At 43.3% G+C, this 14993-nt stretch overlaps 1 protein-coding gene across 3 annotated transcripts in view; it reads left to right on the plus strand.

Moving 5' to 3' along the window:
- The first annotated feature begins 674 nt into the window (after positions 1 to 674).
- Positions 675 to 14993, plus strand: part of CD226 (CD226 molecule) — a 111169-nt gene continuing 96850 nt past the window's right edge. For 2 of the 3 annotated variants that reach the window (XM_032603103.1, XM_032603106.1), the window contains exons 1-3: positions 4095 to 4497; positions 8171 to 8335; positions 8628 to 8966. In XM_032603103.1, coding sequence (XP_032458994.1) covers positions 8290 to 8335; positions 8628 to 8966 — 385 coding nt within the window. In that variant the 5' untranslated portion in view covers positions 4095 to 4497; positions 8171 to 8289. Of the gene's footprint in view, positions 875 to 4094; positions 4498 to 8170; positions 8336 to 8627; positions 8967 to 14993 lie in introns of those variants that run through there. The other variant, XM_032603105.1, reaches the window with a different exon arrangement.

The following is a 14993-nucleotide window of genomic DNA, read 5'->3' on the forward strand; positions in this document are numbered from 1 at the left end:
GTACGGATATTTTACCTCCTTAGGTAGGTTTATTCCTAGGTACTTTATTGTTTTCGATGCGATTGTAAATGGGTTTGTTTTCTTAATTTCTCTTTCTGATAGTTCATTATTAGTGTATAGAAATGCAACATATTTCTGTATATTAATTTTGTATCCTTGCACATGTATGTTTTGTGCTGTTTTGGAAAGTAAAAAATTTCTTTAAAGTACCTGGGATGCAGCAGTATTGAGAGTATAAGAGGCCGAATAAAATATTCAGAGCTTTGTGTCTGAAATTCCCCATCTGGGTGGAGGGTACTTGGCTGGGATAACATGAGGGTGGGGTTTGCCAGCCTGGGTGCTCCACTGGGGCTGGCAGGGTCTTTGCTGTCATCAAAGTCCTGGGAGCTGGAGGCCCCACGGCTAGTCCAAGATGGATCAGGATTTGAACATAAGTCTCTTTGCAAAGCCCATACTCTTGTTTATAGGGGAGTAACTCTCACTCTCTCTCACTGACTAACCATAATGCAGAGGGAGTCTTATCACATAGCAGCAGCACAGAGTAATGTGGGATGCAGAGGAGAAAGGAATGAGCTCTGTCAGGGGATGGCTGCAGAGAAGAGATAGTGAATATCTGCAAGTCCCCATCCGTCCATGGACAGTGGCTGTCTGCTGCTTCCTGGGGTCTTTAGAACCAATTCCCAAAGAAGAACTTAGTACTTACCCGGGCCAGATACTCAGGGCAGGAGTCCTGAAAATGTGTGTGCAAGTATTTATTTCCTTGAAACCTTGAGACCATCAGGAGAGGGAAGGTTGATAAACAGAGGAGGAAGAAGAAGACAGTGGCCAGTGGAGTCCTGGGTGCTGCCTGCTGGGCCCAGCAATGCCCCACCAGGTGAGGAGAGGCTGAGGGCTCCCAGTCTGGGTAGAACTTTTCAGAATGGCTCATTTGCTGTCTTATTTTTACGAGTGGACGTGCGTTGAAAGAAGTTCTTCACTTGGTATATTACAGACATGTTGCATGTCTAAAATATAGATCTGCATAATCATTAAAGAGCCGCAGAGCATGCCAGCCGATGGACTTAGCACAATTAACTGAGCCAGTCCACTAGAGAAAGGCATGCAGATTGTCTCCTGTTTTCATTGATAGAAATAATGCTGTAATAAACATTTCCATTTGTAAACACAGATCTTTGCTGAATTTATCATTCTTTAGGATAACTATCTTGTGGTGACCTTGCTGGGTCAGAGGATACAATAAGTCATATCTTAACTCTTCTGCGTAGAAAATGTGTACCTGTGTGCATTTTTACTCACCGCACATGGCATTTGTGTCTCCGTCTGCTCCTGTTAACTGCGGTCACTGTCATTCTTTTCATTTGTATATTTGCATATTTGACCTGCAAAAATTAACTTGTCATTGTTTTCATTTTTATTCGTTCATTCATTTCATTTATTACAACTGGTGGGATCAAATAGCTTTTTACATTTTTCTATCTGTAGTGCTTCTTATGTAAATTGATGTTTAGCATCCATTGCCTGTTTTCTCTTGGGACATTTGTGGGATTTCTTTCTGTCATTGATATTTAAGTACTTTGCACTTAGAAAATACTGTACTTCTATGTCATCCCTCTCCTGACTGTCCTGCCTTTTGCTTTGTTAGTGTGTGATATTTGTCACGCCAGAGTTTTAAGTTTTTATGTAGGAAAAGCTATCACATTTTCCCTGGCTTTAGCATTTTATATATATATATATATATATATATATATATATATATATATATATATATACAGACACACACATATATATACACATCTTAAAACGTGTACCTTAATATATTTATATATATACATATTCTGTATGTATTTAATCTCAAAACCAAAAATCCATCTCTACCCTCAAGCTTATAAAATATATTCTCCCCTTTTTTAGAATATTTTTCTTTTTCAAATTATTAATACCTTTGAAATGTGTGCTGCTGTGACAGTTGAGTGTAGTGATCAGGGTCCTTAGTTGTACCTTTCCAAAGTACTTCTGTCTAAGGTGAGAAGGAAGCAACTTGAAGGGACAGGGGACACGGAGCAGGTCACAGAACGAATGGGTGTGAGTTGGGGGGCACCGGCTCCGTGCCACTAGGCCGGCCACAGTTCCCCCAGGGCCACCCCCGCAGGCCTGCGAAGACACCCCTGCAGCCGGCACAGGCCCTGCCGCCACTCCACGGGGACACCCAGCTCCCCTGCTGCTGGCAGAGCCTGTGTGCTGCTGTCTTGGGCATTGGTAGGGCTGCAGCCCTGCTGCCGTCTGGCCAGAATGGGCCCTGGGGCCCTGCTGATCCCCTGCTTTGAATCCTCAAGCTTTGGATTTGGATTCCGATGGAATAAATGTGTTGGCAAGAGTCTAGGTCCCCCACCCAGGCACTAGCTGTGCGGGCCCTCTGGTGGGCGTGGGGAGGTCCTGCTGCCCCGGGGGTGGATGCCGACTGCAGCTTTTCCCAATAGGCAGTCACTTTCACTAACACCCTACAGTAGACAACGAGTTCTTTCCCTGCTGTGCTGAAGTGTCACTGTTGTCATATGCTGAACATTGGTAATTCTGTTTTTTAAACCCAAATTAATTCTGGGTTTATGAAAAAGAGGCTGACAACCTGACTTGCAGAGCCACCATTCACTGTCTACTCATTTCTGAAAAACCGTTTTCCATGAGACCTAATTACACTTTATTTGATGCAGCTTAATTACGGGAAAACGTTTTACACGTATGTGAAACATCTACCCAATCCTGACCGACTAGAGCATTGGGTGACACAGGAGTTTAGATGTTAGTGTTGAAAAGATGGTAAACCATTCACATAAGACAAAGAAAGCCATTTTAGTGGATTAAGAGAGTATTTCGTGTCTCACAGTTGCTCAGAGCATCTTCTCCTCCTCCAGGAGGCCTCTTCCCTTTGCTCAGCCATATTCTTGATATTATTCCTCAGTGAGGTTGACTGACTTCTTGCGTGAGCCGAGCTTCCGCCACAGATCTGGTTACTTCTTTCACTAACTCACTCTTTAGCCAGAGGGAACTCTGATGAAAAAGTTCTGTATTGGTTTCCTGCATGGTTTGTTGCTTATTATTATTTCAAGCCTGATTGTATCAGAATGGCAATGCCTGTGCAGGTATTCTTGCTGTTACGAAGGAACGGAGCAGATCCCCCTCTGGTCCCAGCAGAGGTACATTTGTTTTGAAATCTTTGAAGGGATCCTGGTTTCCATTCAGAGCTGCTCTCTGGGCTGCATGAGATCAGTAAACCACCTTCATCTTTTAGGTAAGCAGCACCTTTAAGCCCAAACTATTAGGTGGGTCTGGAGTGAAGGAAGGGAGTGAGCAAAGATGTAAGATGTAAGACAGGAAAAAACAGCAGAGTTCAAGTGTATCTGGCCTCGTAAGTCGGTAAGAAGTTGGATATTCTTTTGAGGATGGTGAGGCCTTGAAGAGAGTGACACAAGTCAAGCAGGTGTTTTAGGAAGCTTCCTCTGTCCCACAATTAAGTGCTCAAAAGATATTTGTGTGATGCAAGGCAGCACTTCAAGGTCTTTTGCATGCTTTCAGGCATACACAGTGTGCAGAAGAGGCCAGCCCGAGTGTGTGACCTGTCGTTCAGTGTTTGGGGCAGGTTAGCCCCCAGCAAGTGGCTTCTCTTCTGTCAGATGCCATCTTTTCTCCCCAGTATTTCCACGAATTGCATGAACTCAACTTCAGCCACAGCCCTTCATGGTGGTTTAACCTCCATTCCCTAGTACATCAAAAGGATGAGTAAAACTAACTCTGCTGTCCTCTGGAACAACCTAGAAACTGTTTCATGTCTGGGACAAAGAAGCTGATAGACTTGCAGGGACAGTTCTTAGGAAACCACCAACTTTGTGTGCTTTTTGTGTCAGAGAATCAGAGAGTCAGAAAACAACACCGAAAAGAGTATCTAGGAGGTAGGATTCAAATGCCCTGAGATATGGGCAGAGATAAGCTTCCTGCACTTCAGAGACTTCTGACTCTGAAGTGCTTTGATTGGCAGGAAAGCAGATGGGGAAGAAAAGGCAAAGTAACCAAGTTCAAGTTTTTTGTGTGTAGTTTCAGTTCAGAGTTAGAACATTCACAGTGAAAGTATATCCTTTTAGACTGTAGAAGCTTAGGTGGGGCAAAGAGAAGGACAGAAGTATATCTGAGTTGGGAATGAGTCTGAGCAGCTAAAACGGTAAAGATGCTTCCAGAAGCAGGGACACTTCTTGACTGGTTTTAATCCTCCTTAGTGAAATATTAGTGATTTACTTCAGCTCCAACCTGAGGGAGCTCTGGTGGAGAGGGCATAGGACGAACGCCCCCAGCTGCTCCCAAGATGCAAACTAGGGGATGAGTACAGCCGGGGAGATGGCCTTGACCAAAAGGGGGTGAGGCCAAGAGGCCATGGTAAACAGGAAGCCCTTAACCAAGACACATACTGGGAAAGAAGAGTCAGAGCGAGCAGGGCGCTCACATCTCAAGGTCAGTAACCTTCTAGAAAAAAGACTGGGTGTGACCGCGTTCACACTTTTAAAATTATTAGTGGGCAGGGAGTCGGGCTGTGGATACAGGAGGATGACCAGTAGGGAAAGCAGGAGGAGAGCTGCGGGGAAAAGCTTTAATTAATTCGCAGAATGGTTGATCTCTGTGAACCTGTACGTTTACTGATGGGCATAGTGTAGTAAAAGGGTGTTGCATAAAGTCCTTTTTCTCAGTCTGTTCCTGGGAAAATCTGGTAGATTCTCTTAAGAAGATGCTGTGAGGCAGGGAGTGGAAACCTGGACCACCTGCACCCCCTGGAAGCAGGAGCCTCTGAGCAGCCCAGACCTCCCAGCCACGGGCACCATCAGGCCTGCCTCTAAAAACAAGGGAGGGGACTAAGGACCACACAGCTGTGACCCTTCCAGCCCAGCGGCTTGTTCTCAGGGCTTAGCCCAGGTTTTCTCTTTCACAGGCCTCGGCTCCCCAGCATGTGGACAGTTGTCCAAGCTGGGCAGGAAAGATGTGGGAGCAGGAACGGGCTCCCAGACACAGCAGGAGTCTCAGCGCGGGCTGGGGAATGCTGGCTTGGGGAACCGAGTGGAGACTAGGATCCTCCGAGTTTCAGAAAGGGCCCCGGCATCCGGGAAAGCAGAACATCTCACAGAGGGTAGAACAGTGTGTCTGAGGAGGTGGGGAAGGTCTGCAAGGACAGCCAGCAGAGGAAGCAGCAGGTCTGAAGAGGGGCACCCAACCCAGATGAACTTGTGAGCAAAGTCACTTCTGAGGTTTGCTGAGATGTATTAACAGTAGAGAAATCCAGGAATATCTTGATTAATGGCATCCTTGAGGATGAAGCTCTTTTATACAGACAGCTCTAATAGAAAAAAAAACCTTGAGCCAAAATCCCTTCATAAATCATGCAAAAAATGTCTGCCTACACAACAAAAATAGCTCCGGGCCAGTCTCTGTTTGCCTTTGGTTAGACGTTGATAAATAGGGCTCATCCTTAGCAAAGTTGTAACAGCTGAACTTTATCTTCAGTCCAGTGTCTTTCTGCACCTTTCGTTCACATCCGAGGCCTCTAGGTCCTTTGAGTTTAGACATATCAGAATGCAAGTGCCCTTCTGCTTTCTTCATCCTTTAGCTACGCTGACTTCGGTGCCTTGCGAATGAAGGGGTTGCTACTAGTTATTATCAATGAGCACCTGTTTTCCAGTAATCCTCCCACATTCCTGAGTCCTTACTCCCAGTGCGGAGGCAGGCATTCACTGAGGGTCTTTCTGTCTTTCTGACGTGAAATATAATTTCCTTGACTCTGATTGGATCTACTCAGTCCACGCTTGGCTTCTCCACCTCCAGCCCCCGAATTAGTCATAGTTGTCGGTGGAATAGCTCAGATTTGTCATAATATCCCGGTGGTGTGGGAGAAATGGATGCCCAAACCAAAACAGGTTTTTGTTAGGAGTGAGGAGAGGGAAATGGGTGATGCTCAGCTCTCTAAGAATTTAAATCAGGTCATGTAATTCTGGTGCCTAAAAGCCTCCAACAGCTTCCACTTGCTCTTAGAATTGTATCAGAAAATCTTCATCCTGTCTATCTACACAGTCTAATCTCTTGTCGTTGTCCGCATCTCCTCTCAATGGCTCCAGCTACAATGATTTTTAAAAACAAGTTCCTCCTAGAGCTGTTATTGTTTATGCCATAGACACATGTCCCAGGAATCGTGCTTGGTGCTGGAGTGACAGATGTAAGCAAGATGTCAAGTCTGGGGGCTTCCCTGGTGGTGCAGTGGTTAAGAGTCTGTCTGCCGATGAAGGGGACACGGGTTCATGCCCCGGTCCGGGAAGATCCCACATGCCGCGGAGCGGCTGGGCCCGTGAGCCATGGCCGCTGAGCCTGCGCGTCCGGAGCCTGTGCTCCGCAACGGGAGAGGCCACAGCAGTGAGAGGCCCGCGTACTGCAAAAAAAAAAAAAAAAGATGTCAAGTTTGAACTCCCTTATGGATGTCATTCAAGATAATTTCAAACAAGACCCAATTTCATTTTTGTCCCTTCCCACCCACTAGATGGTAATCACATCATTTCCTGAAAATGCCCCGTGGTTTTGCACCTTTATCTCCTCTTCTTATTTGTCTACCTGGAAAGTCTCATTCAGGTTGGAAGGCCCAGGATGTGGTACACTTGTTTTTATTTTTTTTTACAAAATCTTCCCCAAATCTGTTAGAATGAATTGTTCCTCTCTGGGATGTTGTAAAACTTGATCAAAGAAATGATCTAGTTTTATTATAATGAATTGCTCCTTTAATCTATCTGACCCAATACGTTATGCATGACTAGAGGGCAGAGACTGTGTCTTTCTCATGCTTGTGTCTCCAGGACCTAAGCAGGGTACCTGGTAGAGCTCAGTAAAATTTTCATCAAATTGCTTCATCAAATTACCTACAAGACAGAGATGAGAGTTACTTCATCTGACTATATCACAGAGCTGTTATAGGCACAGATAATATAGATGTGAAAGGTTTTGGAAAATAGAATGTTCTGTAACCATAAGGCAGCACTATGTGTTATTATATGGACACATTATAATTTTGTTCTGATTATCATTACATTTTTTACTTCATATTTGATTTCATGTTTCCTGAGAAAGTTCCCACATTAGATACTGATGTTAAGGAGAAGACACCTGCTGGTGAACTTTTGGATGGAATCACGTAAGCTCAGAGTCAGCATTAGGCAAACTTGTCTTTAGTGGTGCCTGCTCCCCCTTTTCTCAATTTTCACCCCCCTTTTATTTTCAACCTCTCATCAGGGGTCAAATGCATTCTTACATTGTTGCCTCTTGTTACAGAGGCAATAATATATTTTTATGCTGACGTGGTTATACGTTCCCAGCAAGTTCTTAGGAAACTGAACTGTTATTTTATAAGAGAGGGAAGGGAGCAATGACGTACCTACTAAGATTATACAAGACAGAACCATGGGGGAAATTAGGTGAAGGGTACACAGATCCTCTCTGCACTATTTCTGCAAATTCCTGTGACTGTACAATTATTTAAAAATAAAAAGTTTTTAAAAATCAACGATAATGGTGGATTTATATATTCCCTGAGCCACGATACTTTGGAATCTGGAGGGCCTTCAGCGGTCCCTTCATCACCCCCTAAGCAAATGCCTGAGGTCAGCAAAGAGGCAGAGGGGACAGGAAGGCCATGCCCCGTGGGCCGTCCATGCTGGTGGAGCTGCAGGCCCCTTCCTGTGCCCTGTAGACTCTGCCCCAATCTCACATTCTCAGTGCAGACTTCCCAGCCCTCCTATCCAGGGGGGACACTACCACACCATCCCGGTCCTGCTTTGTTTTTCTTCATGCACTTACCACCTAACTCTATTTTGTCCTTCTCTATTTTATTTTCTGCCTCCTCCCACTAGAATGTAAGTTCCATTATGGCAAGGATATATTTTTTTAATTTATTGCTGTATCCTCATCACCTAGAGCAGAGTTGGGCCCAGAGCAGGCACTCAGAGAATGTTTGTTGGAATGAATGAATCTTTGTAGAAAATGAAAGCTTGAAAATAAGCTATTTCCCCGAGAGAGAAGTAACTCAAATCCGCCCATCTTTGTACGAGAGCAAACCTGACTTTGAAGCTAAGACCTTTTTCCTGTGTTCATACTTCAGACAAAGAAGACACTGCTGATAGGATCTGAGAGGAAGGAAACAGTGCATCGAGCTGGGGCTCTCAATGTGACATTATAAATTGTCTTTCTGTAGACTGGCCTCCCAAACAGGTTCCAGAGATGGATTACCTTACTTTCCTCTTGGCTATTCTTTATGTATACAAAGGTAAAGATAATGTCTTCATTTAAAGAATTTACTCCTTTTTTAGTCTTATAGTGTGACATGTTCAGAATTTATAATGCCCTTACTTGGCTTAGATAATTTCTCACTTGTTCAGAAAAACTACAAGTTGTAAATACCAATTATCAGCAGTGGAAACCTTTTTAGACTAAGGTAGAAACTGTTAGCCTCAATTTACTATCTTGCTAGGTCTAGAGTAAGCTTCAGATGTCTGTTTGGTGTTTCAATCATCGGGTCTAATTGAATTCACATGATCACGTGATGGTGTGTCTTTCAGCTCCATGTGAACAGATATTTTGGGACACAACTGTTAAACTTGCTAAGAATATGGCCCTAGAATGTGTGTATCCATCAAAGGACACTTTAACCCAGATGGAGTGGTTCAAGATCAAGACACTGGAGAGAGAGTCCATAGCCATTTTCAACCCTACTTACCATGTGATCATAAGAGAGCCGTATGTTGATAGGGTTTACTTTTCAAATTCAACCACGGCCTCTAACGATATGACCTTGTCCTTCCGTAATGCCTCTGAGGTGGACGTTGGCTTCTATTCCTGCTTTCTTCATACTTTCCCACATGGAACCTGGGAAAAGGTGATACAGGTGGTTCCATCAGGTAAGTGAAATTTTTATTTACCTTTTTACCCATCTACAATATTTGTTTCTGTAAAGACCAAGTAGAAACTGTGAAATGCTTTATCATATTTTTGTGTCATTTTCCAATTCCATTTCTAGATTCTATATTATTGTTTCAAAGAAATAATACTGTGAATCAGTTCCATTTTTCTTAATGTGCTATCATTTCTGAGTAGAAGAAGCGTCTCATGAATTCGAATGTCATGGGAGAAGGCACAGGTTTTATCTTGTCTTAATGAGAACTTGAACCTAGATTAAGCTGATGTTGGCAATGTTGGGGTTCAGGGGTCAGACACCTCCTGTGACGTAGTCCCATTTCCTTTTGCTTCCAACCCTGCTTGTTCAGAGTCCTTTCTGTAACACCAAATCTGGGTTTATTAGTGAATCCTAGGCAGAGTTCAAGCACCGACTCTGTTTTTAGCTTCATCCAAGTTTCACTAGAGAAGATGCTTCAGAAATTGCAAGCTGTCATCTCAGAAATAATCAAATGATCTCTTGAAGTATTTCCTGCCATGTCTACCAGTGATTGTAGTTTGAAGCTTAGTTAGTCCTACAGGTAATAGCCACATGGATTGGGTGTGACGTGTTGGAAAAACTTGGGTTTTATAGCCTTTACTTCCTTTATAACCTTATATTAGCTGCTCAGTCCCTCTGAATCTTAGGTTCCTGAATAGTCAATTGAGTTAATAATACCCTTCTCTTTGTTGAATGGTTTAGGGATCATATATGTAAGGAACTTGGCCCATGGTAGTTGGGGAATGGTAGGTATTGTTATTACTGTCACTGTTATTATTTCCTAGGCTTTTGATACAAAATGACTAGTGATGAAATTTTTAGTTGTCAGAGATAGTCTAGGGAAGGAAATAATTTGGGACTGTGTGTTTCTTGTCTGGTGTCTGTCAAATTATATCCCAAATAGACATCCAGCAGAGCACATCATATACCACCTGATATAGTGCTTTCTTTTTAAGAAATCCGTATTATAAAAGAACAATTTAAAGTACTATATAAGGAATATCTAATAGTCAGGAAGTAAGAAAAATTCCCACGTGTTAGTTTTCCCTTTCTGTTTAGGTGTAGCTAAGCTCAATAATAATTCTGTGTATATGGGCGAGGCTTACAGAGTGTCAATTAGCAAAATCTCTTTAGTTAAATACTTACTTATTACAGACTCCGTTTTGCCACGCAAGATCTCATTTGCTGTTGTGTGCAGCCACCTGTTAAATGCTGTTTGCAAGTCTTCAGCGTATAGTCCACTCTGATTAGCCATGCAAGTGACGGAGAGGATGGGAAGGGTCTTAGGGGTGAGCTGTTTGACACATGGCCTGAGCCACCATGGCCAGAAATACATGCCCTTCCCCACCCTGCCTCGTGTGGTGAGCTTTTGTAGTTTGGGTCCCAAATCAGGTTATTCCGATTTCTGTAAAGAGCAACCAATTGAAAACAGGTACACCTGAAACTAACACAACATTGTAAATCAACTATACCCCAATAAAAAAAAAAGAAGGAAAAAAAGAAAACAGGTAGAACGGTGGTTACCAGGGTGGGGAGGTGGGGAACGGGGGAGATAGATGTCGGGCAGAGTACACAGTTGAACTTATGTAGGATGAACAAGTCTAGAGACCCAATGTACAGCATGAAGACATTAATGATAGTTAATATCATTGTCTTGAACACTGGAAATTTTGCTGAGAGTAGATTTCAGGTGCCCTTCTCACCAAAAAATGGTAACTATATGGGGAGAAGATGTGTAAATTAGCTTGACTACAGTAATCATTCCACATATCATTTTGTTGTATATGCCCTAAACATACGCAATTTTTATTAAAGGCAAAACAAAACAGAAACAGGTAGCTTGACCTCTTGTGAAGGTTTAGGACAGAGGGTAGCACTAAATTATTGAGAACTCAATTATGGTTGCCACACCAAAGTAGGATTTTTAGCGTCATGTATGAATGATTTTGGCAATATTTTCTTAATTTTATCATCCAGATTTATTTCTCCTGTTATTATTTTGAGGACAGGAAAAGGGAGATCTCTGCCTCATGGGGCTTTTTCAAAAACAGTGGTGAGATTTTCAGTCAGTCACCAAGAAAGGGGCGGCCAACTCTCCATCTAGTTCAGATTAGAATCTGATGGTATTCTTAAACATATTTTGCTGTTGTTTTTGATCATTTATATTTTTAAAGAATAGATTGCATTAACCAGCCAGTGAGAGTATTTCATTCACTTTTGAGATTTGGAGAGCTTCATATTTTTTTAAAACGATGAACGATAGTGAATCTATAAAATATAGTAGCTGTATTTACATTAAATATACTTAACCTTAAATGTACTAAATTAACCTTAAATATACTTAACTTCTTCCATGTGTGCTTTATTAACAACATATTAGGATCTACAAATATCACATGCTTGTATGACATAAAGGGAGGGTTGATGATGTGTTTAACGGTGAAAGATTGGACTTGGAATCCGGAAATCTTAATCTGTATAATAGATCGTTGAGATCTTCAAAAAGGTGAGGGAATTGAGTCACACGCTCTCTAAAGATACTGATTTCTCCTGTTCACTGAAAGCTGATGATGTGTGAGGAACTGGATCAGTACCTTACCCAGGTCTTCTCGTTTAACGTCCCCTGCACACTTGACTGTGGACGTAACCTTGACTTTCGAGTGAGAACACCGAAGGGAAGTAAGGTCCAGTAATCTGCTCAAGTTCTCAGACTTCGTTTGTGTCCACTGGATAGAGTTGCAATTACAGGATGGAAAGTGCCAGTTTGGGGGGCATAGGAGCCGGCGGGGGCCCTTGAATGAGGAGACATCCATCATTGTTTGTCCTTTAGGCCTCCCTCCCCCTTGAGCTTTCAGCCCAGAGTTGAAGAGCAAATTGGATGTCTTCTTCTGGATAAATGATATTGTTAATGCAAAATTATGTTAAAACATGAGTTACCTTCAGAACAGGCATTTCTTAATCAGTAACTGATTTAGAGCATTCAATGGCAAGAATGGCTGCATTTATCTCACTGCCTCGTGGAAGAATATGCTGAGGCCACTCGAGAGGTGACATTTCAAAGGTGGCCCTTTCATGGCAGAGTTTGCGGTGGAAGTGGGGTTGTGGAGAAAATTACCGTAACCCATGTGTCTCTGGCTTTACTAGTCACTTATGGCAAATGTAGTTATATTTATGGAAATGTCCCCCTAAATGTATGATGCACCCCCAAAACTCTGCTAGCTAACTCTGATTAGGTGCCTACTGTGTGTGAAGTAAATGCCTGTCCTCTCGTTTCATGTTTGTGAAACACCAGGCGGGAGATGAGCTGCTCACGTGATACAAGCTGAGGAAACTGAAGTTCAGGGTCATTAACCAACTGAAGGTTGCTGAGCCGCGGCACCAGGATGACACCAGCTGGTGTTTCCAAAGAGCCAGAAATGAGAGGGAGGGGAGCTTGACACTAGCAGGGTGAACGTGAACAATTAAAAACAAGGATGAAGTAGAGTTGCTGGGCCATATTATATAAGCGACGGGTGTGCGACGTGGCGGTTCACGGTTTGTAAAGCTTATACTCCATTGATGGTCATTATTGAATGTTGCCTATATTCCCTGTGTTGCACAATACATCCTTGTAGCTTATTTAATACATAATAGTTTGTACCAGGAATTTTTTAGCATCGAGAGACTGGTGTGAGGGAAGAAGAGAAAAGGGTGTCTCCGGGGGTACTGGTGGTGTGGAGGGGGCATGAGGAAGTTGATTCACGCAGGGGACAGAGACTGGATGGTGTGCCTGGAGCATGGAGCTCCAGGAGGGGTAGGTCTCACCCGGGCTCCTGGGCCCCTCACCGCCTGAGAGGCAGCCTTGAGGGTGAGGAAGAAACTGTGACAGTGGGACCCCTCTCTCTGCTCTTACAGCAGAGGTGCTCTGGGGCCCCAGGTAAGGTTTTATACAGTAGATCCTATGTTTAAAAAAGAAGCCGAAGCCCATGGGGCAAGAGAATGTCGGAGAAGAACTTGGAAAGATGGGACGGCCCAATGTTGCTGAGCCTAACGGGGTTGGAACTTGCCCCTGCAGTGTAGACTGTGGGAAGTGTCTGAATGTTTTCAGACGGAGACACATAATGACCACTTTTTTTCACCACCTAGAAGGTTAAACTAGTTGCATCCTTACAGAAGGGGAAGAGTTTAAGGGGCAGGGTGAACAACTATTATTTTATGTATCGGAACGCTCATCCACTGCTAGTAGGAGTGTAAGTCGGTGGGTCTGCTGTGTTATTGGTATTGGTAATATTCAGAGTTCTCCAGAGAAACAGCACCAATAGGATATGTCTGTGTCTAGAAAGACATTTATCATGAGGAATTGGCTCATGTGATCATGGAGACTGCAGTGTGGGCCAGCAGGCTGGAGACCCAGGAAAGCCAGTGATGGTGTAGATGCAGGTGGAAAGGAGGCCAGGGAAGCCAGTCTTTTTGTTGTATTCAGACCTTCAGCTGATTGGATGAGGCCCACCCACATTATGTAGGCCAGTCTGCTTACTCAAAATTCACCAGTTTAAATGTTAATCTTATCCCAAACCACCCTCCAAATTAATACCTAAAATTAACCATCACATCTCTTTTGGAAAATGATATTGCATTAGCTAGTTAAAGAACCCCATTCCTAAGACCTAATCATTCTCTCTATTGTATATTCTGGGGATTGCCCACGTGTAGGAGAAATGCCTGAGAATGGTTAAGGCAGCAGATCACTGTGATAGCCAACAGATGAATGACTGATCGCGAGGCTCATCAACAGGGATGAATTTGGGGAACATTGTGTGAAAGAAAAAAGCAAGTTTCAAAAAAACACACAGGGGATGATTCCTTTCCTTTAAAGTTTAGAGACATGCAGCTAAACAATATGCTACTTATAGATACAAACGTGTGGTAAAACTCTGAGGAAAGCAGATCTCCGAAGCACAGGCAGGAAGGAATACAAGGGTCTTCCAAGTTCACAATCAGGTGTTTTTCTTATGCAGGTGTTTTATTTCCCATCTGTCTTAAAAATGTTTTATGAAACTTCTCTCAAATCTATTGAATTTCTAATAAAAACAGTGAAGAGGATACAGTTGCAATTTTGAGCAGTTCACAGGTAATTATCTAAGTTAAGGGTAAGATCTTCATTCTGATTTGGCCTGGAGGTCTGGAAGAGGGAAAACAAGGATTCCAAATTTTTATGATTCAGGGACTGAAAAATGATGGTTTCACTTAAAAAGATGGGAAATTAAGAGACCCGTTTGGCTTGGAAGAGAGTAAATAAGTTCAGTTTCAGATGCATTGAGTTGTAAGGTAGCCTTTGACCAGGTCATGGCTGAAATTATGGAATGACAAACCGTAATGAAGTTCAGGATTGAAAATACCAATTTTGGAGTCATCTGGATGATCACCCAGCACACGTGAAGAAGATGGTTAACTAAGAAAGTACCTGTACATGGGACAGAAGCTGAGGCCGTGGCATTGAAGGATGGTCACATCGAAGTGGGGGGAGCATTCGTGTTAAAGACTGGAGAGGGCATAGCGAGGGGTGGGAGGGAAGAAGCGGGGGAGACTCGAGGTGCAGGACGGACGCGTAACTGGTGTAGGAGCCAGATGGGTTTCCTCCTAGCTCATGTGTACAGGAGAGGGTTAGATGGTCCCCTCCACACATTCTGCTCTGTGTTGCTGTATCACATAGATTTCTCACTCTGTGATCTTCCACACTCCAACCCCCCCATCTCAACTTTGACATGGGATGTTCCTCACTGTCTCCTTTTTAAGGTTTCATTCTTTCCTGGATGGGATGGGGCTCCCTGTGTGTCATCCATGCTCGGTCTTAGATGGGTCTTATCTCTATTCCCGTCGACGTCAGTATTTGCTTTTCTCTTGCCAGTTACTTTTTTTTTTCTTCTAATGTTGGAGTGATCTCAGGATTTAAATTTTATTTAAATCTGGAAATGGGGGAGTGGCCCAGATCTGGCTGTAGAAATGGGTGTGC

Source organism: Phocoena sinus, chromosome 14 (genome assembly GCF_008692025.1).
Source record: "Phocoena sinus isolate mPhoSin1 chromosome 14, mPhoSin1.pri, whole genome shotgun sequence".
Taxonomy (NCBI): domain Eukaryota; kingdom Metazoa; phylum Chordata; class Mammalia; order Artiodactyla; family Phocoenidae; genus Phocoena; species Phocoena sinus.